This window comes from Bos mutus, chromosome 4 (assembly GCF_027580195.1).
Source record: "Bos mutus isolate GX-2022 chromosome 4, NWIPB_WYAK_1.1, whole genome shotgun sequence".
Classification (NCBI taxonomy): Eukaryota; Metazoa; Chordata; class Mammalia; order Artiodactyla; family Bovidae; genus Bos; species Bos mutus.
Window position 1 is genome coordinate 57,132,626 of NC_091620.1, and position 27,042 is coordinate 57,159,667.

The window sequence follows — 27,042 nt, forward strand, 5'->3', positions numbered from 1 at the left end:
GATTCATAATGAGATCCACCTGGTTACAAAGCCACACTATTTCCTCCATAGTACATTGCCTTTTGTGTGAGACTACACAGAATTGATTTAAAATGGTTAAAAAAAACACTATCAATGTAAACATGGTCAGGAAACCATGATTTCTACTTTTATATCAGAGTGATTTCAATTTCCAAATGGGTTTTAGTAAAGAATGAAGAAAGACAGAAAACACATGCCAGGATCTTCAAGGGCTTTTTTAATTTAAAACACATATAGCACGTGAAAATAACATAAATTCACATTAATACATTATATTTATATGAAATGTTTTAGTTAATCCAACTCATCCATTTTTGTTGCTACATTCTAGCAATTTCTTTTAAATGTTGCTTATGAAAATACTATCCAAAATGTGCTACTTTAATTTCATTAATCTTAGGTGTTGTAGCTCTTTTATCTCACATTTATACCAAATGAAATATTTGAAAATGCTAAAATAATGCTTTCTTAGTGGCTTTGCATCCTGTATTAAAATATTTTACAACTTTAAAAGTTGAAAATAATTTTATTGATTCCCTATATATAAATCCATGTAAATATACTTGTACTGCATATTTTATTAATTGATAAAGTTCTTTAAAAATTCTACCAACTTCTTTAGAATAGTTCCTATGAAAGCATCATCCAAAATATATTTCAATTTTTGTGTTAGGTGTTCTATCTCCTTTACTTCTTTGCCCCATACTTAGATCAAAACAAAGTATCTGAAATGTGAATATAAATACAATTTTATATTCCTAGCTGTTCTGTATCTTGTATTAAAATATTTTACAATTATAATAAAAGTTGAAAAATAATTTATTGGTTTTCCGGTATATGTACTTTTCTACCTACTATAAATGAACTAATCTATGGAATTAAGTCATTTTGCTATCTCAAACACAGAGAGGGCCAAAAACAAGGGAATTACAAACATTCCAAGATTATTAAAGTAGATGCACATTAAAATACTACAGATATGGCATATTCAACATCTATCAATCAGAGACAGTGTTTAACTTTCCACTTGGCAACCATATTTTCTAGATAACTACCACTTTTCAAAGCATTACTGTTGGATAGGTTTTATACTGGAAGAGAGGATCTATAAAACATTACTGTCCTCATCCAAAACCAAAACTAAATAAGGACTTAAAACATATTATTAAAAAAGATGGTGACTGGGGTAAAAATGACTATGACCAATGAGCTACAGGACTTCAAGATGAAAATGCCTTTGCTTCTTCAAATTTTATTTGATAAAGTTAACTGGATTTTCTTTTCTGATAATGCTTAAGCCCTAAATTTGACTGTGTACTATAACAATTTTACTTGGATAGTAAAAGAAAAAAAAAAAACCACTGTATTCTAAAAGACAGATTAATAATCTGCTGAACTTAAATTGAGAACTGATCAGTGGAAAATATCTGGCTGGATAAATAAATTTAAAAAGATTGAAAACATTGCAAAATAAGCTGTTTTGAAAAAAACTTGAAATGATTAAAAAAAAAGTTGTTAAAAGCTATTAAAGATCTTTCCTGAGGGCTACTAAAGGCAAAAACAACCTTAATAGACACATGGTTACAAACAAATTTCCTCACAAAGATAGAGGTTGTGATCAGTAGCAGGATCTTAGGGAAGTGTCATTTCAGAAACTGCATTAGTCTCTTCTAAGTGTTTTGAAGAGTTTGAGTTGGTACATCCTAGAACTAGAGAAAATTAGAAGCAATTCGCCTCGTTGGATACAAAAGGACTTATATATTCTTGATTTATTCAATTTCATTGTTCTCTTACATATATTTTTCTTCTTTAAAACTTTAAGATGAACATTTATTTATGGAATATGAAATGATTTACTCATTTATATGACAAGTTTAATAAGGCTGACATTCAATGGAAAACAATGAAATAATTTACCTTTTAGAAATTAGAAAAACTTTAAATCATTTTTCCTATCTTGTTTTTAAGGGTCCCTTATTAAAGCTTGTGATTTTTATTAATGTAAATAAACTAAAGTGATTGTTTTTGTGCACCTCTTTGCACCACAGTGTAACGGGCAGTCTTTTCTCAATTAACTTTTAACACTCTGTACATACTATTCTGAAACACTGTGGTGAAGTATGGCCTTGCATCCTTGAGCAAGACGCTACATAAGGGAGGGTTAGCTGAGTTAGAAGGGTCTTCCACATCCCAAATTTCAAGCATACTGCAACCAGGCCTGAAAAAATAAGCAAATATATATATTAAAAATGCATTTTCATATCTAGAAGAACTATAATTATAAAATATCTCAGATTTTTAGAGACTAACATTTAATAAATTAAAGATCTTAGTACATTTCAAAAAACATGTTTAAAATTTAGGGATATTAATAATAAAATGAAATTATGCTATATTCTTATATTCCAGTTAACCAAATAACCAATATATGATTGAATCAAATAATAAGAGCTCAATGTAATTCAGAAACATATATTTAAAAATCCACCTTCAAAGTGAAATATAAATGAATATATGTTCTAAGCGGTACTGCCATCCAAATATAATACCCATTTACTGTAAAATGAGACAAATTAAAGCAAAGTTAATAGTTAATCTAATTCCTGATGAATTACCTACTTCATATTCTTGAACTTAAATTTTGAGTTAAATTAGCATGATAACATATAAAGTCCAAAGCAGGAAAGAGAAGCTCTTCTGCCACTGTTACTCCCCTCAACTCTTCCCTTTCTGAGTGGACTGAATGAGATATTTCTCACTAGAGAATAACCCTGCATGGGAATCATTACAGGGAAGAAGTCAGACAAAATCAGTCTATATTGAGGTATAATTTACATACAATAAAATTCACCCAGTTTATGTGTAAATTTTCATAAGCATGGGTAAACGTGTATGTGTGTGAGCACCATCATAATCATAAGACAGAAAATTTCCATCATCTCAACGAGTTCCCTTGTACTCTTTTATAGTCAATCCCCTCCCTGAAACATCAGCCTAGGTAAGTACTGATCTTCCTTCCACACTATAGTGTTGCCTTTTTAGAATATGCTAGAAAATACATATTTAGCATATGCTACACACATGGCTACTCAAGTGGTAAATTTTTATCCTTTCTACTTCAACCTTTCTTTCATGTATTTGTACTTAAAATGCATCTTCCTGTAAGGAAGGACATAGATGGGTTTTGCTTTTATATTCAGTCTCAATCTCTGACATTTGATTGGAGGGTTTAGTCCCCACTCACATTTGCAAGTACTGATATACTTCTTCCTATACATTATTTATTAGATTTTAAAATTAGATACAATTGGCTACGAAAATCTCAAAAATTAGCTCTTCAAAAGTCTAATACAGCCAATTCCTAATTATTCATAGGAGAAATGAAAATTCTTAATGTTAAGGTTAATACAACTAAGGATTTTTTAAATCAAGGAGACTAAACAAAGGCCTGATGATATTCATTACACATCTCAGAATTTGATGTATTTTTTAGGTATTCAAAATTTAGAAATTTAAAACTGTTAATTAGAAATATTTTCTTATTATGTCCTTCTGAGTTATGTGAAACTTTTCTTATATGTCTTATAAAGCCAATGTAAATCAGCTGTAGTAGCAGAATGCTACTATCTCACTTTGCTATAAATTCAAATCTGTATTTTAGATATCTTATAAAAGTTTTAAAAACTTGAAAATTATGGAAAAAAGCAACATTCAGATGTTAAAATTGAAAGAATTAGGATAGCAAAATACACTATCATTTCTGAAATCACATTATGCTTAAATAGTATATAATTCCATGCAAGAATTTTAAATAAAATGCCAAGATAACAATTTTAATGGAATTAATTTAAAATAAAAAATTTTAAAGAATCAGGACTGCTGTAATGAAGTAAAACATTCATTGCTTTAAAATATACCATATATCATAGAGCATAGGGCTCATACTCACTTAGTTCTCACAACACACCATGCCTCTTCTAAAATGTAGTAATTTACATGTAACTCCACCAACTTATCTCTCACTTCTTTTGCAGATTTTCGACTATATGCGGAGTAAACTATTTTTGTCCGAGCTCTTTAAATTCAAACAAGTAAAAAATGTTTCTAAATAAGTGATAACAGAGTTGACTAAAGAAATTTTGTTACCAAATTAAAACCCCAATGCTTACTGGATGGAGCACTGATTATACATGATCCCAAACAGCATGAATTATTTGGGGATAGAAATTTCCACATTTTACTTACATTTTAAATGTTCTAAAACTTACAGAAATTTGAATTTTTCAGGTACTGATTATCAGTGTATAAGCCAGTTTAGAGTCTAGAGATAGGTAGCAGTATAATAGTTCAGAATATAAAATTAGCTTTGCATAATTAATAAAACAACTAATCCGGAAGAAACTCAGATAGAGGCTAAATATAGTGAAAATACAGATTTCAGTAGATAATTTCATTTAGAGAAGGTCTGAAAGACATATGAGTTGAAGATGAATGTAGTAAATAGAATAATTAGACAGTGAGCATCTACAGTAGTAGTCAGGTAGAGAAAGTACCCTAACAGAAGCTTGAGAAACAGGAATGTTGACCAAAATATGGTAGACAGATGATTTAGTTCTAAATGGGAGTTTTTATAAAATCCTAAGTAAATGATCAATTATACATTAGACTTTTCTTAAGAGTTCAAACATACAGAATGCCCAATCTTCAAAGCCAAACATAAAACTTTAATTTAAAATATTACCTTTAACAATAAACCAAGGTCACATTACAAGGAAAAGATTATCCAATTACTAGGATGATTAAAATAATTTTTAAAAGTCACTTAAGGAAAACAAAACTTTCAGATTTCAGTGGAAAATAGGGTTCCCATAAGCAACTAATAAAAGAGCATAAAAGCATTTAACATAGTGGACTTCATAAACTCTTTTTATCCGTGAAAAAAAGGCTAATCATTGGCTACCAGTAAGATCAAGAGTGGTTTCTTGATCTAGTTTTTACTTTGAGCAAAATTCAGTTTTGCTTTTTTCAGTTTTCAGCCATTTATTAAGGTTGCTTTAACAGGTACATGTTGTAATTTCTGAATTGTTACTACTTTTTAACTTCTAGAATGAACATGAGGATGAAAGAATGTGTGTGTGTAGATAAACATTTTCCCCATTCCTACGAGTCAGCAGAAGTCCTTGGTGTGTCTGGTTGTAGTATTCTATCAGTTGCCCACCTCAAGTCTGCATCCTCATAATGTGGGTGATTCACAATGGGGTGAAGAGTGGAAAGCTTGACACTTGCCATTGTAGGCATGGCACCAGCAAAAACAGCATCTGCAAAACAAGATTATATTTCTTAACAACATGTTTTAAAGAAAACCAAAAGTTACTCATCTGTAATATTTGAACCCAGTTAAGAAAGATGTGCTGTGCTTAGTTGCTCAGTCATGTCCAACTCTTTCCGACCCCATGGACTGTAGCCTACCAGTGGACAGAGGTCCATGGGATTTTTCTGGCAAGAATACCAGAGTAGGTCGTCATTTCCTCCTCCAGGGGATCTTCCCAACCCAGGAATCGAACTTAGGTCTCCTACATCGCAGGCAGATTCTTCACCATCTGAGCCACCAGGGGAGCCTGGGAATACCGGTGTGGGTAGCCTATCCCTTCTCCAGAGGATCTTCCCAACCCAGGAATCAAACCAGGCTCTCCTGCATTGCAGGCGGATTCTTTACCAGAAGAGCTACCAGGGAAGCCCAAGAAAGATGAAGTACAGTTAAAATAATAATCATTGACAGCATTCTTTTTTTTTTCACTTAATATTTACTGATGGTCTACATAATAATAGCCAACTTTGTTAAATGTTATCTTGGTGCCATACACTTGGTGATTATACAATTTAACTTGCACAGCTTTGGGGGTGGGTTCTATGTTATTCCTGTTTTGTAGATTAGGAAGCTAAGAGACAGCAAAGCAATTAGCCCTAGACAGCACAGCTAGGAACTCTCAGGGCCCACCCTCTCAGCCACTTCACTAGAGCACACTGCCCTGTTCAAGTGCTATACTAACAGACAGCACTACAAAGACGGGACTGGAAAGAATTGTAAAATTTCATATCTTGTTCCAACAGTCTAAAGTTCTAGGAACTAGAAGACTTATAAAGGGCAAGTCTCATGGTACATGTTTTAAAGTGAGTTTCATGGGTTATGAACTGTAATCCTGAGAACTTGACAGATGAAGGCATTGTTTTCTTCCCTCAGATCACTTTTAAATATTCATAACTAAGTCTTGACTTTATAAATACATTTCATCAAACCATTTCATTACATGTTAGTAGTACTTTCTGGAATAATACCATGTATAAATCCGTTGCTTTGTGGTTGTAACTAGTGATACACCAAAATCTACTGTGTGGCTTCAGTTTTAGTTGTATTTCTTGAGAGACAAAAAGACCAAATGAAAGAAATAAATATGATTTATTAGAATCATATAATAAATGATTATATAACTATGAAGATCATTATCACTTTTAATCAGCAAAGTAAAACCACCAATAAGAACTAGGCATATTACTCAGATCTACTGGAAATAATTGAATATTTATTTTCAAATATTATTAACCATTCTAAATGTAACTTTGAATGAATTTGTTGTTGCTCTTCAGTCGCTCAGTCATGTCCAACTCTTTGCAACCCCACAGCCTGCAGCACACCAGCTTCCCTGTCCTTCACCATCTCCCAGAGCTTGCTCAAACTCATGTCCATTGAGTCGGTGATGCCATCTAACCATCTCATCCTCTGTCATCCCCTTCTCCTCTTGCCTTCAATCTTTCCCAGCATCAGGGTCTTTTCCAATGAGTTAGTTCTTTGCATAAGGTGGCCAAAGTACTGAAACTTCAGCTTCAGCATCAGTCCTTCCAATGAATATTCAGGATTGATTTCCTTTAGAATTGACTGGTTTGATCTCCTGGCCAACTCTCAAGAGTCTTCTCCAACATCACAGTTCAAAAGTATCAGTTCTTTGGCACTCAGCTTTCTTTATGGTCCAGCTCTCACATCCATATATGACTACTGGAAAAACCATAGCTTTGACTAGATAGACCTTTGTCCGCAAAGGAATGTCTCTGCTTTTTAATACGTTGTCTAGGTCTGTTGTAACTTTTCTTCCAAGGAGAAAGCGTCTTTTAATTTCATGGCTGCAGTCACCATCTGCAGTGATTTTGGAACCCAAGAAAATAAAAGTCTGTCACTGTTTCCATTGTTTCCCATCTATTTGCCATGCTTGGATACCACGATTTTCATTTTTTCAACACTGAGTTTTAAGCCAACTTTTTCACTCTTCTCTATCACCTTCATCAAAAGGCTTGTTAGTTCCTTTTTGCTTTCTGTCACAAGGGTGGTGTCATCTGCATATCTGAGGTTATTGATATTTCTTCCAGCAATCTTGATTCCATCTTGCACTTCATCTGGCCCAGCATTTTGCATGATGTGCTCTGCTGCAAAGTCGCTTCAGTCGTGTCCGACTCTGTGCGACCCCATAGACGGCAGCCCATCAGGCCCCACCATCCCTGGGATTCTCCAGGCAAGAACACTGGAGTGGGTTGCCATTTTCTCCTCCAATGCATGAAAGTGCAAAGTGAAAGTGAAGTCACTCAGTCATGTCCGACTCTTAGCGACCCCATGGACTGCAGCCTACCAGGCTCCTCCGTCCATGGGATTTTCCAGGCAAGAGTACTGGAGTGGGTTGCCATTGCCTTCTTTGATGATGTGCTCTACATATAAGTTAAATAAGCAAGATGACAATATACAGCTTTCACGTACTCCTTTCCCAATTTAGAACCAGTCCATTGCTCCATGTCCAATTCTCACTGCTGCTTCTTGACCTGCATACAGGTTTCTCAGGAGGCAGGTTAGGTGGTTTAGTATTCTCATCTCTTGAAGAATTTTCCATATTTTGTTGTGGTCCACACAGTCAAAGGCTTTATTTAGCATGGTCAATGAAGCAGAAGAAGATGCCTTTCTGGACTTCTTCTGCTTTTTCTAGGATCCAATGGATGTTGGCAATTTGATCTCTGGTTCCTCTGTCTTTTCTAAATCCAGCTTGAACATCTCGAAGTTCTCAGTTAATGAAGCCTAGTCTGGAGAATTTTGAGCATTACTTTGCTAGCAGGTGAGATGAGTGCAATTGTGTGGTACTTTGAGCATTCTTTGGCATTGCCTTTCTTTGGGATTGGAATGAAAATTGACCTTTTCCAGTGCTTTGGCCACTGCTGAGTTTTCCAAATTTACTGGCATATTGAGTGCAGCACTTTCACAGCATCATCTTTTAGGATTTGAAATAGCTCAACTGGAATTCCATCACCTCCACTAGCTTTGTTTATTGTCATGCTTCCTAAGACCTACTTGACTTTGCATTCCAGGATGTCTGGCTCTAGGCAAGTGATCACACCATCCTGATTATCTGGGTCAATAAGATCTTTTTTGTACAGTTCTTCTGTGTATTCTTGCCACCTCCTCTCAATATCTTCTGCTTCTGTTAGGTACATACCATTTCTGTCCTTTATCAAGCCCATCTTTGCATGAAATGTTCCCTTGGTATCTCTAATTTTCTTGAAGAGATCTCTAGTCTTTCCCATTCTATTGTTTTCCTTTGTTTCTTTGCATTGTTCACTTAGGAAGGCTTTCTTATCTCTCCCTGCTACTCTTTGGAACTCTGCATTCAGATGAGTGTATCTTTCCTTTTTTCCTTTGCCTTTCACTTCTCTTTTTTTTTCTCAGCTATTTGTAAGGCCTCCTCAGACAACCATTTTGTCTTTTTGCATTTCTTTTTCTTGGACATGGTTTTCATCACCACCTCCTGTACAATGTTATGAAACTCTGTCCATAGTGCTTCAGGCACTCTATCAGAACTAATCTCTTGAATCCATTTGTCACATCCACTGTATAATTGTAGGGATTTGATTTAGGTCATATCTGAATGGCCTAGTGGTTTTCCCTACTTTCTTCAATTTAAGTCTGAATTTGGCAATAAGGAGTTCATGATCTGAGCCACAATCAGCTCCTGGTCTTGTTTTTCTGACTGTATAGAGCTTCTCCATCTTTGGCTGCAAAGACTATAATCAATCTGATTTCAGTACTGGTCATCTGGTGGTGTCTATGTGTAGAGCTGTCTCTTCTGTGTTGGAAGACCGTATATGCATTCTCTTGGCAAAAGTCTATTAGCCTTTGCCCTGCTTTATTTTGTACTCCAAGGCCAAATTTGCCTGTTATTCCAGGTATCCCTTGATTTCCTACTTTTGCATTCCAGTCTCCTGTGAAGAAAAGGATATCTTTTTTGGTGTTAGTTCTAGAAGGTCTTGTAGGTCTTCACAGATCATTCAACTTCAGCTTCCTTGGCATTAGTGGTTGCTGCATAGACTTAGATTACTGTGATATTGAATGGTTTGCTTTGGAAACAAACAGAGATCATTCTGTTGTTTTTGAGATTACACCCAAGTACTGCATTTTGGACTCCTTTGTTGACAATGAGGGCAATTACATTTCTTCTAAGGGATTTATATCTCTTCATATGCCTGCAGTCCATGGGGTCGCTGGGAATCAGGCACGACTGAGCAACTTCGCTTTTACTTTTCACTTTCATGCATTGGAGAAGGAGATGGCACCCCACTCCTGTATTCTTGCCTGGAGAATCCCATGGACGGAGGAGCCTGGTAGGCTACTGTCTATGGGGTCGCGCAGAGTTGGACACGACTGAAGCGACTTAGCAGCAGCAGCATATGCCTTAAATTAAAAAACATATAAATAAACTGAAGTAAACATATCTTTATTACTGTAAGATTCAATAATTAATGATGAAAAGCTCTTAGTCAGGAGTAATTTTGTTCCTGGCAACTTCTGGAGACATTTTTGGTTACCACACTGTTACGGGAGAGGTGCTACTGACATCTGATTGGTAGAAGAAAGGAATGCTGCTAATGCTGCTAAATATTATTCTGCCAGTGTAAAGGGTAGCCCCAAATTTCAAAGTTGAGAAACTCTGGGCTAGAGGGACCCAAGCTCAGGACTAGGGTCATCCAGAAGAAACTAGGGAAGCCTGTCCAGCAAGAACTGGAACCACGGAGAAGAAACCGTCTATGAAACAGAGGGAAAGGGAGAAATACTCCTTAGCTGCTTCTTTCCTCTTGGGAGTAAGGCATCAAATATGAGCATGACAGGGAAACCACAGGATCTTTTCTATAATATATTTAAATCTCCAATTAGCCTACTGCATGTATTAGAAAAAAGTATCCCTTCTGATCTGACAGAACCTCACGAATACATGACTTGTGAGTGGACCACAGGCTGGATTACAGTTCCCTCTTGTCCTCTCAACTGAGCACCTTTGTGCTGTGTACAAACTATGCAAAGCTACATGGTAGACCTGAATGTAAGCTCTAGTCTCACCCTAATTATAGAATCTCAAGCTTCGTTTAATAAAACCTGTGGTAACCATGAGAGAACTCATAATACAGAGATGAGAAAAATTGGTAGGATCAAAGAAGAGGCAAAAATGACGTAAGAGTTTGTAGGAAATCTCTTAGAAGGGTAAGTTTGCTAAACATAGGCTTTCTTTGCCAAGAACCCAAGACAAACACTGGAACAAAGATGCAAGCAAACATGAAAAGAACAGATACCTTTTAAAGCTTTGGAAAAACAGCTGTAAGTGGTGAGGGGTGAGAGAGATTAAAAGCAGTAACTACCGTGTACTTTATAGGGAAAAAATAAAGGATTAGTTCAAAAATTCTGACTAAACTAGCCTGGAAGCTCTAAGACTCAGAGTCTAAGTTATGAGGCATTGTCACTGTCATCCTTTGAAAGACACAGACCAAATATTTGAGTTGAAGTTTATAAGAGTTTACCTTAATGATAGCTAAATAATAGAATGATGACTATCAAATAGGAGATAAGAGGAAAGTGGCTCAAAGAGTCACAGAATAAATTTAAATAAATCACAGTGAAGAAATTAAGCCAGAAAAAACTGTCTCGGACAGGACTATAGAGTAGTTGCAGAAAATAGCATAGAATATATTCATTCTCTGGAAAGGTATTTAAAAATGAAGTAAATATCAATCTGCTTGAGGTGGTCTTAGATAAAGACTGTAAGAAAAGAAAACCTAAAAATATATTTTAAACTATTTAAAAGTAGCATGTATAATCATCTTTTTGAGATGAGTTAGTGAAAAAACCCAAATGTCCAAGATTTTAACCCTTCTGTATGTGATTGGTTTTATAGACATGAAGCAGAGGGTATGCACTGGCGGAAGTAATGGGAAGGGTATTGTTAACCTCCCCACAGTCAAAACTGGTTTCTCCAGTCGCCTGTCACACAGTGCAAAAGTTTGTCATTTATTAAAGGTTTTTTACTTTGAAGTGTCACTGTTATGATACAGTAATAATCTCAGAGTTATAGCATATAACTTGTGAACAATTATTAACTCTAGATATCAATTAAAATTCTTTTTGACAGGTATCCAGGAGGGGTTTAAAGAGGACACAAAGTTTCCTTTTGGAAATTTGATTTGATGAACGCTGCAATTAACACACTAAAAATGTGTGAAGGTATAAATGCATGTGTTTTTTTAAATTGCATATATATACACATACATATATGAAATGACAACTATACAATATACACAAATGTATAACAACATATAATGTGTATAAGTGTATGTGTGTGTGCTAGCTATACATATAATCAAAACAGCTACATACCTGGCCTGGTATTGTATTTGATCCACTGTATCAGTTCTTCCTGGGGCAAATTATTAAATTCTCCTATTATGCTCCATTGATTATGGAGGTTTGCATAACCTTGTATTGACATTACTGTTACAAGACTGAGGATAACAGGCATAAAACGAACTCTGTAAAAAATCCAGCCAAAGAGCTGAAATGAAAGAAACCATTTATTTATCATTCTTATATGAACAGTGCTATTGGGTCAATAATAATATTCTCACCTTTCTACCTAAACCAAGATGGATTACCATTTGATACTAATAATATACAGAATATAATAATTATCTATTGTTTAAAACCAGCAAATATTTTAGAATTATATGATCCAGTTAAAAATGGAGCTTACTTTCCTCTTGAAAGAATTAAAGAAGAAATACCTGATCCTTCCAGGACAGATTTACAAGCAGGAGTTAAGGTTAACAAATCATAATTCTGACATATCCTCGAACTAAATCCTATAATATCTGGATGTCTTTTATGGACATCTTGAATATCTAGGGAAACACCATTAGTACTGACAATTTTTATCCTCTCAGGAATTTAAGTATTATGATATTCTAAGGCAAAACATTTATAATCAAGACCAAGTAAGGGGTCTCTAGAAGTAACTTGGTCCCAAAATTCTAGCTACTTTATCTAGCTGTCTTGCATATGAGCTACAGTAACAGAACCTTAGAAACTGACAATTTTTCCACAGATTATCCAAGCCCAACAGGACAATACTAGAACAATTGCACTGCATCTTCTCTAGTTATTACAAGAGCACTTGAGGATAGTTTTGATGGGCCATGAAACTGTTACACTTACCTGAATTTCAAAAACTATATTAGTGAGAATACTGATAGAGGGGAAAGTCACAGAATTATCAGCTAAAGTCCAGGAATAAATTTCAAAGCTACTTGAATTTGCTTTTCTTATGCTATAATGAATCACAAACTAGTACTTTAAATCACTTAAGATAAAAAAACACCAAGTGCTTTTATGTTTTAGATTAGTGACCAAAACCATGATTAACTACATTGTAGTTGCTATAGTGTTATAGAGTAGTTATAAAAGAATGAATACCTTACCCGCCGAGAACATATCAGGGAAGCCATAACACACATATGAGGTGTCAAAAAGAGCTTCAGTCTCATAATTAAAATGGCAAGGGGAGTAAATGCAAACAACTGCAATGTGTGAAAAATTATCTATAAAAACAAAAACAAAAATTAATTTTCACTTCATATTTTAAAATTAGTATATGTACAATAAAGTATATTAAAACTATTGGTATTCACTAGGACAAGGATCTTTTAACTCAGTAATACATCTATTAATATTCGTTCATTCATTCAACAAAGATTTATCAAATGCCTGCTATATGCCAGGTACTGTTGTGAGTGCTGGATACAGTAGGGTGCTAAAACACCACTGAGCAATTCCTGTCCTCAGGAGACTCACATTTTAGTACATTTAGTAAGGAGAGACAGAAAATAAACAGATATATCAAAAAACAAAACCTATTAAACAGTCTTTCAGAAAGTGGTAAGCATAATGGAAAAGGAAGTAGAGCTGAAAAGGAGACTGAAGTGCAGGGTGTGGTGTGAGGTCACAGGCAGAAGTTGCAAGTGTACTTAGGATCATCAGAGTGGAACTCCTGAAAGGTGGTATTTGAGCAAGGCCCTATACCAGGTGAGAAAGGGAATCACAGAGACTTAAAAAAATGGGGTGCTTCAAAAATTTGTGATATTTAGTCAGCAACAAAAATTGTAACACAATCTAGGTTATTTTAGAAGTAGTGGAATTGTATAAATATTTGTACTAATCAGTAGGACACCCCATTTTGACTAAGATGGAGTTTCACTGAGCTAAGTTTTCAAACAAAACTTTTCTAATAGACATATTCATAAAATATCAACAAACTCCTCAGTACATAAATGGACAAAGAATTAATACAAGTAAAATTAACTAAATATTCATGTTCTAAACCACTAATATTAAAACAAGGTAAATAGTAAAAATAATATTTTCATCTATAAAATTGACAAATATTAAATTAATATTGAGTATTAGAGAGGATGCCATGAAACCACACACTGTAATAACTGGTATATGTTTGTAATTTAGTAATATTTATCAAGATCCTAGAAAAGAGCCAACCTTGGCTAGGGTCTAGCCAAGACCCTAGAACCAAACCAACCTAAATTTTGGTTCTAGGCATTAAAGGGAATAATCAAAACATAAAAATACTTCTATAAAGATGGTAACTTAAGTGAGTTTTTCACAGCAGAAATAGAAACAAACTAAATGAACAATATAGAAGACTAAGTAAATTATTGCATTTTCACATGTGAAAAGTAAAGTGTTAGTTCCTCAGCTGCGTCTGACTCTTTGCAACCCCATGTACTGTAGCCCCCCAGGCTCCTCTGTCCATGAGATTCTCCAGGCAAGAATACTGGAGTGGGTTTCCATTCCCTTCTCCAGGGTATCTTCCCAATGCAGTAATCAAACCCAGGTTTCCTGCATTTCCTGCATTGTAGGCAGATTCTTTACCATCTGAGCTACCAGAGAAGCTCCACTATCACATGTTATATAGACATTAATAAATTGGAAGACTATTTAATGGTGTGGAACAGTTTTCAAAAACAAAGATCATGGCATCTGGTCTCATCACTTCATAGCAAGTATATGGGGGAGAAAATGGAAACAGTGACAGACTTTATTTTTGGGGGGGCTCCAAAATCACTGCAGATGGTGACTACAGCCATGAAATTAAAAGGCGCTTGCTCCTTGCAAAAAAAGCCATGGCAAACCTAGACAGCATATTAAAAAGCATAGCCATCACTTTGCCAACAAAGGTCCATATAGTCAAAGCTATGGTTTTTCCAGTAATCATGTACAGATGTGACAGTTGGACCATAAAGAAGGCCGAATGCTGAAGAATTGATGCTTTTCAACTGTGGTGCTGAAAAAGATGCTTGAGAGTCCCTTGGACAGGAAGGCGATCAAACCAGTCCATCCTAAAGGAAATCAATCCTGAATATTCTTTGAAAGGACTGATACTGAAGCTTCAATACTTTGGCCACCTGACGCGAAGAACCGACTCACTGGAAAAGACCCTGATACTAGGAAAGATTGAAGGCAGGAGGACAAGAGGATGACAGAGTATGAGATGGTTGGATGGCATCACCAACTCGATGGATATGAGTTTGAGCAAGCTTTGGGAGATGGTAAAGGATAGGGAAGTCTGGCGTACTGCAGTCCATGGGGTTGCAGAGTCTGACACTCTGTCTAGTCAAGGCTGTGGTTTTTCCAGTGGTCATGTATGGATGTGAGAGTTGGACTATAAAGAAAGCTGAGCGCTAAAGAATTGATGCTTTTGAACTGTGGTGTTGGAGAAGACTCTTGAGAGTCCCTTGGACTGCAAGGAGATCCAACCAGTCCATCCTAAAGGAGATCAGTCCTGGGTGTTCATTGGAAGGACTGATGTTGAAGCTGAAACTCCAATACTTTGGCCACCTGATACAAAAGAGCTGACTCATCTGAAAAGACCCTGATGCTGGGAAAGATTGAGGGCAGGAGGAGAAGGGGATGTCAAAGGATGAGATGGTTGGATGGCATTACCAACTCAACGGACATGGGTTTGGGTGAACTCCAGCAGTTGGTGATGTACAGGGAGGCCTGGCGTGGTGCGGTTCATGGGGTCACAAAGAGTTGGACACGACTGAGCGACTGAACTGAACTGAGATGTCCATCGGCAGACAAATGGATAAGAAAGCTGTGGTATGGTGAAAGAAATCAAAGAGGACACTAATAGATGGAGAAATATACCATGTTCATGGATTGGAAGAATCAATATAGTGAAAATGAGAATACTACCCAAAGCAATTTATAGATTCAATGCAATCCCTATCAAGCTACCAACGGTTTTCTTCACAGAGCTAGAACAAATAATTTCACAATTTGTATGGAAATACAAAAAACCTCGAATAGCCAAAGCTATCTTGAGAAAGAAGGATGGAACTGGAGGAATCAACCCGCCTGACTTCAGGCTCTACTACAAAGCCACAGTCATCAAGACAGTATGGTACTGGCACAAAGACAGAAATATAGATCAATGGAACAAAATAGAAAGCCCAGAGGTAAATCCACGCACATATGGACACCTTATCTTTGAAAAAGGAGGCAAGAACATACAATGGATTAAAGACAATCTCTTTAACAAGTGGTGCTGGGAAAACTGGTCAACCACTTGTAAAAGAATGAAACTAGAACACTTTCTAACACCATACACAAAAATAAACTCAAAATGGATTAAAGATCTAAACATAAGACCAGAAACTATAAAACTCCTAGAGGAGAACATAGGCAAAATTACTCTCCGACATACACCACAGTAGGATCCTCTATGACCCACCTCCCAGAATATTGGAAATAAAAGCAAAAATAAACAAATGGGATCTAATTAAACTTAAAAGCTTCTGCACAACAAAGGAAACTATTAGCAAGGTGAAAAGACAGCCTTCAGAAAGGGAGAAAATAATAGCAAATGAAGCAACTGACAAACAACTAATCTCAAAAATATACAAGCAACTCCTACAGCTCAATTCCAGAAAAATAAATGACCCAATCAAAAAATGGGCCAAAGAACTAAACAGACATTTCTCCAAAGAAGACATACAGATGGCTAACAAACACATGAAAAGATGCTCAACATCACTCATTATCAGAGAAATGAAAATCAAAACCACTATGAGGTACCATTTCACACCAGCCAGAATGGCTGCGATCCAAAAGTCTACAAGCAATAAATGCTGGCGAGGGTGTGGAGAAAAGGGAACCCTCTTACACTGTTGGTGGGAATGCAAACTAGTACAGCCACTATGGAGAACAGTGTGGAGATTCCTTAAAAAACTGGAAATAGAACTGCCTTATGACCCAGCAATCCCACTGCTGGGCATACATACTGAGGAAACCAGAAGGGAAAGAGACACGTGTACCCCACTGTTCATCGCAGCACTGTTTATAATAGCCAGGACATGGAAGCAACCTAGATGTCCATCAGCAGATGAATGGATAAGAAAGCTGTGGTACATATACACAATGGAGTATTACTCAGCCATTAAAAAGAATACATTTGAATCAGTTCTAATGAGGTGGATGAAACTGGAGCCTATATACAGAGCGAAGTAAGCCAGAAAGAAAAACACCAATACAGTATACTAACACATATATATGGAATTTAGAAAGATTTAACAATAACCCTGTATATAAGACAGCAAAAGAGACACTGATGTATAGAACAGTCTTATGGACTCTGTGGGAGAGGGAGAGGGTGGGAAGATTTGGGAGAATGGCATTGAAACATGTATAATATCATGTATGAAACGAGTCGCCAGTCCAGGTTCGATGCACGATACTGGATGCTTGGGGCTGGTGCACTGGGACAACCCAGAGGGATGGTATGGGGAGGGAGGAGGGTTCAGGATGGGGAACACATGTATACCTGTGGCAGATTCATTTCGATATTTGGCAAAACCAATACAATATTGTAAAGTTTACAAATAAAATGAAATTTTTAAAAAAAGTAAAAAAAAAAAAAAAAGCTGTGGTACACACACACGATGGAATATTACTCAGGTATTAAAAAGAATGCATTTGAATCAGTTCTAATGAGGTGGATGAAACTGGAGCCTATTATAGAGAGCGAAGTAAGGCAGAAAGAAAAACACCAATGTAGTACATTAATGCACATATATGGAATTTAGAAAGATGGTAACTATGATACTATATATGAGACAGCAAAAGAGACACAGGTGTAAAGAACAGATTGTTGGACTCTGTGGGAGAAGGCGAGAGTGGGATGATTTGAGAGAATAGCATTGAAACATGTCATATGTGAAATAGGTTGCCAGTCCAGGTTTGATGCATGAGGCAGGGTGCTCAGGGCTGGTACACTGGGATGTCCCTGAGGGATGGGATGGGGAGGGAGGTGGGAAGGAGGGTCAGGATAGGGAACACATGTACACCCATGGCTGATTCATGTGAATGTATGGCAAAAACCACCACAATATTGTAATTAGCCTCCAATTAAAATAAAAATAAAATAAAAATAAAACAGAATGACAAAAAGTGTACCTAAAGCTATTTTTTTCATTTTAAAATGATGTTTAAAAACTGAAATCTTTAATTTTTTAAAATAATTCTTGAACCCAAGTTTGCAATGTGGAAAATTTATTTCAAAATCACCCCTTCATTTTCCTTAGTCAGACTCACCCTTGAACAAAATCTGAATCATGCTTTGGAAAAAGAAAACCTACACATTTCACACCCAATAGGTCCTTTTTTGGAGGGCCACTAAATCACAGATTGGTAGATTATGTGAGCCATCTACTTTAATCAACTACCCAAAACAGGGATCACTTCTATAAATCTATGAACAGAATATTCACCATTCCCGGGATAGGAATATGCCATAGGAGTACCTATTACAAAGACAGATGCTGTATATATGTGAGAAAATCTTTTCTAAAACTGAACTAGTGTTTTCCTGTAACTTCCACACCTATTGGTGCATCTCAGTTCTCAATTATCTAAAAACTGTAATTATGATTTTGCACTATTAACTTATGCTTTCTCTCCAAACAACAAACTATTCAACAATATAGTTCTATTAATCTGTGAATACAGAAGTGTACGGATTCCCAAAATATATTACTCAATACCAGTTTCTCAAAAGAAGTAATTTCTCCCCCAAATTCTGGATCACTTCAGTTTTTCAACTGAATAGCTCCAAATAAGTTGTATGTTATGACATATGCCTTCAGCTGTATGTCATATAAAGCCCTCTGGCTATAACAGAAAAACTTTGTTTATAATATAAAACACAAAATAAAATGGACTTAAATATAAAGGATCTAATATAAAGTAATCACAAAATATAATAAATTAGGGACTAGACAAAAGTGAAGGCTGATGCAATACTGACTGTCATGCTCAAAATGAGGTATGAGTAGGTCAAAAGAATATTCAGGAGTTAATTATTCTAAATGTTATCTCTCCCTAGCCCATCTTTTCACAAGTTCTTCACAGTATTATGATATTCTGGAACTAAATATTGTTTCTAAATCTCTTTCTTTTTCTTTCCTGTGAATTACTATGTATTCCTTCATTAATTTCTAAGCTCGTAACATGGAACAGCTGGCTAAAACTAACTAATATGATGGAACAAATAAAACACAAATACATTAAATTATGAGTAAAAAATCACAATAGACTCCACTAATCTAATAAACTTTAATAATATCATGACAGTAGGGAGGTGACCCAGGGGTTCATTTAGTGAGTTGAGATTTGCAGACTGTCCCTGATTCAGAGGGTTGGCACAAAGCAAGGAACTTAGAACTTACTCCCTGGTGAAAAAAGTATCCTAAGGATTTATTCAAAATCCTCACCTAATTTTGAAACAAGCTGGAATGTACAACCTTTCATTATCATATCACATTCAGAGTTTGTCAACATTTCTGCCTCTCACACCCTGTCATCCCTTAAGGTGAAGGGAAGTCGCTCAGTCATGTCCGACTCTTTGTGACCCCATGGACAGTAGCCAACCAGGCTCCTCCATCCGTGGGATTTCCAGGTAAGAATACTGGAGTGGGTTGCCATTTCCTTCTCCAGGGGATATTCCTGACCCAGGAATCGAACCCGGGTCTCCCGCATTGTAGGCAGACACTTTACCATCTGAGCCACCAGGGAAGTCAAGGTGAAAACAGTTCCATCCCAAACCAAAGAGATTTATCAAGTGTGAGTCACAAGTGGGAGTAGGATTAGGTGCCAGGAAGACACAAGACTTCACATTGGTACTGCCCAGAAAGCTATCATCTCCTTCTATAAGATCTACTATTTTTAGAAATTTAAATCTGTTTATGTATTAGGAGTTTAACATACCCACTTTAGTTTAAAAAAAATTAGAGATTTTCTATCACTGTCCTCTTTTTGGTCAGCTTGACTTATAACTGCCTTTCAAAAAAATATATATATAATCTTCTTTACTGCCAACAGACTAAAGTATTTAAAACTCAGATCTGACCACACCATCTCCAACTTCACAACAAGGTCCTGATAACGTCCAGCTTCTTTGCATACAAAGCTCCCACAGTCTAATGCTGCTTACTTTTCCCACCTTGTCATTTTTATCCATCAGCAACACTGATTTGCCTTATATCTATGGATAAATTTGGAAAACTCAGCCGTAGCCACAGAAAGGCAATGCCAACAAATGTTCAAACTACCGCACAATTGCATTCATCTCACATACTACCAAAGTAATACTCAAAATTTTCCAAGGTAGGCCTTAACAGTATGTGAATGAGAACTTCCAGATATTCAAGCTGGATTTACAAAAGGCAGAGGAACAAGAGATCAAATTGCCAATATCTGTCGGATCACTGAAAAAGCCTAAGTCGAGAAAAACATCTATTTCTGCTTTATCGACTATGCCAAAGCCTTTGACTGTGTGGATCACAATAAACTGTGGAAAATTCTGAAAGAGATGGCAATACCAAACCACCTAACCTGTCTCCTGAGAAACCTGCATGCAAGTAAAGAAGCAACAGTTAGAACAGGACATGAACAATAGATTGGTTCCAAACTTGGAAAGGAGTACATCGAGTTGTATATTGTCACCCTACTTATTTAACTTATATGCAGAGTACATCATGCAAAATGCCACCCTGGATGAAGCACAAGCTGGAATCAAGACTGCAGGGAGAAATATCAATAACCTCAGATATGAAGATGACATCACCCTTATGGCAGAAAGCGAAGAGAACTAAAGAGCCTCTTGATGAAAGTGAAAGAGGAAAGTGAAAAAGTTGGTTTAAAACTCATCATTCAGAAAACTAAGCTCATGGCATCCATTCCCATCACTTCATGGCAACTAGATGGGGAAAAAATGAAAACAATGAGAGACTTTATTTTCTTGGGCTCTAAAATCACTGCAGATGGTGACTGCAGCCATAAAATTAAAGGACATTTGGTCCTTGGAAGAAAAGCTATGACAAACATAGACAGCATATTAAAAAACAGAGATGTTACTTTGCCAACAAAGGTCTGTCTAGTCAAAGCTATGGTTTTTCTAGTAGTCACGTATGGATGTGAGAGCTGGACCATAAAGAAAGCTGAGTGCCAAAGAAATGATATTTTTGAACTGTGATGTTGAAGAAGACTCTTAAGAGTCGTCCAGGAGATCAAACCAGTCAATCCTAAAGGAAATAAGTCCTGAATATTCACTGGAAGGACTGATGCTGAAGCTGAAGCTTCAATACTTTTGCCACCCGATGCGAAGAACCAACTCATTGGAAAAGGCCCTGGGAAAGATTGACGGCAGGAGAAGAAGGGAACAACAGAGGATGGGATGGTTGCATGACATCACTGACTCAATGGACATGAGTTTGAGCAAGCTCTGGGAGTTGGTGATGGACAGGGAAGGCTGGCCTGCTGCAGTCCATGGAGTCACAAAGAGTTGGACACAACTGAGTCACTGAACTGAGCTAAACCAGATAAATTCATTACCTTCTGTCTTCCTTGCACATGTGCATCCTTTGTCTTCAGCTAGCTATTCCTCTATATATATTTTAAAAACCTTTCTCCAACTACCACATCCCCTCCACACAGATTTAATCACTTCTTCTGTACTACTTTTATATCTCCCTTTGTCATTTCACATATACTTATATGTTCTCGTTTTTTCCTTCTACTATATACCTTCATTTCCATAGAAGTAGAAACTTGGTGTATAGTAGGCACATAATAAAGATTGAATGGATAAATATACAGAATTAACACAAAAGAGAAAAGTGGGCAAAATAAGAATAAATGGAGAAATGAATGACAATGAGAAGGTAGCAAACTAATGTGAAAAAGGGAGGCAGAAACTTAAGGAATACTTATGGAATTAGGTGGTTGCAGAGTGAATGACAAACAGCATAGATTTTGTTGCTGCACTGCCTAGATTCATGGTACTTGGCTCTACAAAGCTCAGCTCACTCTAGCTTTCTGACTTTAGGCAAGTTACTGACCATCTCTTTTCAACATTTTTTTTTTTAATCTGTGAAATAAAAAGTAAAAGTATTTACATCAGTGAGTTGTTGTGAGAATGAAAGTATAAAAGTAAGTAAATAACTACCCTCCCCAACCAAAATACCTGGCACATAGGAAGCAGAAAGTGCTGACCACCCCTCTAGGAGCGCTGGAAACGGATTGGCAGTGGATAAATGGAAGATTTACTGCAAATTTGCTGTGAGACCTTAGGTGAACTGTTTCATTTCTCCAGGTCTCCAGTTCTTGGCAGAGACTCTTTGCTTTTATTCCTAGAAACACAGCAAGATTCTACTTCCCAACTTCCCTGGCAGTCAGGTGTGGCCATATGTCTGAGTTCTGGCTGTGAGCAGGAAGCGATATTTGTCTCTTTTCCAGGGGTAGCTCTTACAAAGCCTCCAGTATGCAGTGTTCTTTTTTCTTTGTTGGCTTGTACAAATCAAGCCTGAAAACCACATGTTAAAGATGGCAGAACCATAGGTGGAAGGAATCTGGGTCCCTGAAACACTGCTTGTTGGAGAACCACCTGCTAATCTGAAACTCTGGTTTTAACTTTATGTGAGCAAAGAATTAAACTTCCACTGAGTTAAGTCATTTTGATGTTATCATTATCTTTAACAGCTAATATCATTTAATTAACATGATTTTCTTATTTGCAAAGTGGGAATAATATTATGAGACTCAAACAGCACAGTACATGGCACATAGTAACTATTCAAAACATATTGTTTATCATCATAAGCTATTCCTATTAAGTTCACAATCAGTGGTCCTTTCATGTAAATTTGACCTGTCCCTTAAGACTCAAAGTTCTATTACTTAGGAAATCATATTTCTAGCCCATGCTATTTTTTCTCTTATCGCAGAACAATTTAGCACCATAAAAAAAAGACTATCCTGTTTTGTTCTCCATTGAAAAATTAGATGTATCTGAGAGCAGGAACACTGCTATACTATCTGGTTTATCCTATAACACTGCTAAGATTATAACTGATTGAACATCAAGTCTGTGTGTGGCAAAGTCACCAGTCACAGTACCTACCCTGATGGCCCATAGCTGATTGGCTCAGCAGGCTAGAAATTAATGTTTATTATTGTTGAATGAATGAATGAATGAAGGTAATTTAATTTAATTATACTCAGTGGTCATAAATCAGCTTTCTGGTTGTCAAGTCCTTACCACTCTTCAAAATTGAGAGCAGCTTAAAAAGTGGGAAGATCAGCAGAAATTTACTATCAGTATTGAACCACTTTAGCACTGCTGATGGTACACCTGCAGCAAGGTTATACCTTTGTGAATATCCTTGAACTTAAATATAATACACAAATCTAGCAGAGATTAAAATGAAAGCTTTACCTCACCATGTTCAAGGAGCTGTTTTCTGGAATAAAACAAAAATATTCTCTATTAACTGACTGTTCATTATACTATGATTATATCAGAATGAACCTCCACTTATTTGTTCTTATATTTTAAATAAATTAATATATAAATAAAGCTGTTAGATAAAAATTACTAAGTTCTACCAAAAATTACTAAATTAGATAAAAATTACTAAAAACAATGGAAATTTAAAAGGCATGATTTATAGTCATTCTATTTAAAGTATATCAAAATGCTCTTCCTTGGTTAAGACAAAATGGGTTTTACTGATTGCTAAATACTCCCTTTGGAGAAATAAATAATAAAAAGAATATTTATTAAATATTCAATCACATACATATATTATGCTTTAGATAAGCACTGCTGTGACTTTTGAGTTATTTTTATTTTTCACAATTATAAATATGAACATCCTTGCACTTAAAACTCTGTAAGCATCTCTGAGTATTTCCTTAGGATAAATTTCTAGAATAAATTTTTTGGGTAAAGCATATAAATATTTTTAGTTCCACAAAAGTTGTTTTAGAAATTTTCTAAATATTTACGTCTAAAAATTTACTAAAAATTTATGGCATACCTACCGTATTCCAGACACTGTGCAGTGAACACAGTGTGAACAGAACAGATCCTGTTCTTATTCTCCACAGTTTGTGTTAGATTGGGAAGAGGTACAAGACTGCTTATTTTGCTTCCCATTGTAAAGACAATATTTCACTTTTATAACAAAGCTTTGTAGTATAAAAGGCCTTCTCATATGGATTTTGGGTTTGGCAAGAGAAGTAAGACAGTATAAATATGAAAGTATGAAGTATAAGGAAGTTCAGGGGCACACACAGATCCAGAGATTAAAAAAAAAAAAAAAAAAAAAGTAGTGAGGGGAAGGCCACTGAGAAGAGTACTGAAATCACTCAATTATTTTGCCACCACTGCAGCTCCTTCCTGACTTCTGCAGTCAAGGGTGGAAGTGGGTGTGGATGGATGGGTTCCCACACATCCAGAAACCTGTCAGTCACAACAGAATCCTGTAGTGAGTGATTGCATGTAAGGAAGAGGCCTGGTAGGTAAGTATTATAATCACCAAAGACCCCAACAATAACTATGGATACAAATAAATCTAGTAACTAATTTAGAATATCAGTATACAATCAAATCATGAGAAACAAATAGGATGGAAGAAAAACACCAAGATAAATGAGCAAATGAACTCTCAAGAAAGTGTTAATATAAGTAATAAGAGTATTAAATGAAAGTTCCAATTATTATCTTCACAGATGCTTAAGAGAACACTGTATCCATACAAATAAAACAAGCTGTAATAAAAAAGAGCTTTCAGAGATAATTAAAAAAACTAATTTGCCAAATTTAAAACCTTAAAAAAAGGTCAAATAGCAGTGTACACAACTGAAAGTTGTGTTGAAGATGCATTCATGAAATTCTGAGGAGAAAAAAGAAATAAAAAATATGATAAATATAATAATAGATGTTCAAAAAAGAGAGGCTAAAGCAAAAGAGAGAGGGAAAGAGAATATCCTTTGAGCTAAAGAAAAATTTGAGTGTTCAGATTAAAATTTCCATGAATAATTATATAAATAGAGCAGAAACTTTATTTAAAGAATAACAGCTGAAAACCTGCAACTCTGGAGAGAGATATGGACATTCAAGTACATGAAGCTCATAGGTAACTCCCCACACACACTGCAAATTCACTAGATATAATAAAACTGTCAAAAGCAAAAAATGAACTTCAAAAACAAAAAAATCATCTCATATAAGGGAACCCCTGTAAGGCTATCAGCAGATTTCTCAACAGAAACCTTGCAAGCCAGGAGAGACTGGGATTCTTAAAAGTGCTCAAATAAAAAAAATCTGCCATCTAAGAATACTTTACCTAGCAAAGCTGTCTTTCAGATGAAGGTGAGAAAGACTTTCCCAGAAAAACAAAGTTGAGGGAGTCATCATCACTAGACCTGCCTTATAAGAAATGCTAAAGAGAGTCCTTCAAGCTGAAATGAAAGAATGCTCATTAGTAACATAAACATACACGAAAGCACAAAATTAGCTAGTAAAAGTAACTATATAGTCAATCTCAGAATACTGTAATACTGTAATAGTGGTGTGTAAATCACTTAACTCTAGTATAAAAAGACTGAAGCATTAAAAAATAAATATAGCTACAATAATTTGCTAACTCATACACAATATAAGGAGATAGAGATTGTGACATCAAAAGCATAAAATGGGGACGAGGGAAGTAAAAAAGCAGAATTTTTATATATAAATGAAGTTGAGCTGTTATCAGCTTAAAATAGACTCATAACTATAAGATGTATTATGATAACCACACAGCAAAAACGTGCAACAGATATGCAAAAGATAAAGGAATAAAAGTATACCACTATGAAAATCATCACATGATGAAGAAAGATAGCATGAAAGGAAGACAGACACTACAAAACAGAAAGAAAACAAGATGGCAAAAATAAGCCATCCCTATCTATTAATAATTAAGTATAAATTGATTAAATTCTCTAAAGACAAAGAGTGGCTAAATGGATAAAAAACAAGACCCAATCATGCTGCCTATGAGAGTCTCATTTTAGTTTTAAGGATATGCATGAAGGATACACACTTTTAAGTGAATGGATGACAAAAAATATCCCACTAAAATGTAAGTGAAAAGAAAGCACGGGTGAGCACGGGTGTGTGTGTGTGTGTGTGTGTGTGTGTAATCAGGAGAATCAGCCTAAGTTGAAAAATGTAACAAGAGGTACAGGATTTCCCAGGATATCCAGATCAGGCCTGTTGGAAATTTATCATCAAACCTTTGAGGATGACATGGCACTTTAGATGATCACAAAGATCTAAGATCTTGATAATGTATAAACTTTAGATAAAAAGTCTCTGAGAGGTCTCCTTCCCATCTCTCTTTGTTACTTGCATGTGTCCTCAATAGGTTTCTAATCAGTATACTTTTCCTCTGCAGACACTACACACAGAAAAAGTCCTTCCTGGCATTAAGGGACAGAAAGCTACTGAAACTGGAAAACCTGACTCTCGATCAATGCTGCTTTCAGAGAAAGGTCTTGATCAAAAGGGAGAAAGAAAAAAAAAATGGAAATCTCAATTAAATAGGAGTTGGGAGACAAAAAGGGGGCACTTTCATGCCCTGAAACAATAGAAGAGTCCAACAAGAAGAATAAGGATTCCTCTTCTTTCCTGGCAAGTAGTCAGCCAATGAAAAGCCATGAACTTTTTTGTTTACTATAGCTCTCACAACTTTGTTTTCCCTTCCGTAAAAGTGTTCTCTTCTCCTTGCTGTGCGGGACTTGCATGTGGCTCACCATGGTGGTAAACCTCAAAGTGCAATCCTCTGCTGATCCCCAGTAAACCCAATTTTGCTGAAGAAATTATCTGGCAGTCCAATTATTTTGTTAGGTCAACAATGAATAAAGGAAATGTGGCATGTGTGTATACTCTAATACAACAGAGTATTATTCCACCATAAAAAAAAAAGAAAGAAAAACAAGGAAATCCTGGCATTTGCCACTACATGGATAAACCTGGAAGGCATTATGGTACGTGAAATAGGGCAGACAAGGAAAGACAAATATTTTATGGTATCACTCGTATGTGGAATCTAAAAGTGACCCCCAAAAACGTAAAAGAAAGAGCAGAATGGTAGTTGCCAGGGTCTGGGGACTGGGCATAATGATGCGATGTTCCTTAAAGGGTACAAGCATTTAGTTATAAGATGAAGAAATTCTGAGGAAGCAATGTACAGCACAGTGACTATACTTAA

General features: G+C 35.9%; 1 protein-coding gene across 3 annotated transcripts in view; it reads right to left on the reverse strand.

The window, feature by feature from the left end:
• Positions 1–223: 223 nt before the first annotated feature.
• DPY19L2 (dpy-19 like 2) overlaps positions 224–27,042 on the reverse strand; it is a 95,232-nt gene continuing 68,413 nt past the window's right edge. Inside the window, exons 17-22 of one of the 3 annotated variants that reach the window (XM_005889110.2) lie at positions 23,217–23,241; positions 12,850–12,969; positions 11,753–11,927; positions 5,240–5,339; positions 3,971–4,096; positions 224–2,239 (exon numbers count right to left, since the gene is read on the reverse strand). In XM_005889110.2, coding sequence (XP_005889172.1) covers positions 2,089–2,239; positions 3,971–4,096; positions 5,240–5,339; positions 11,753–11,927; positions 12,850–12,969; positions 23,217–23,241 — 697 coding nt within the window. In that variant the 3' untranslated portion in view covers positions 224–2,088. The remainder of the gene's footprint in view (positions 2,240–3,970; positions 4,097–5,239; positions 5,340–11,752; positions 11,928–12,849; positions 12,970–23,216; positions 23,242–27,042) is intronic. The other 2 variants (XM_070368798.1, XM_070368799.1) reach the window with 2 other exon arrangements.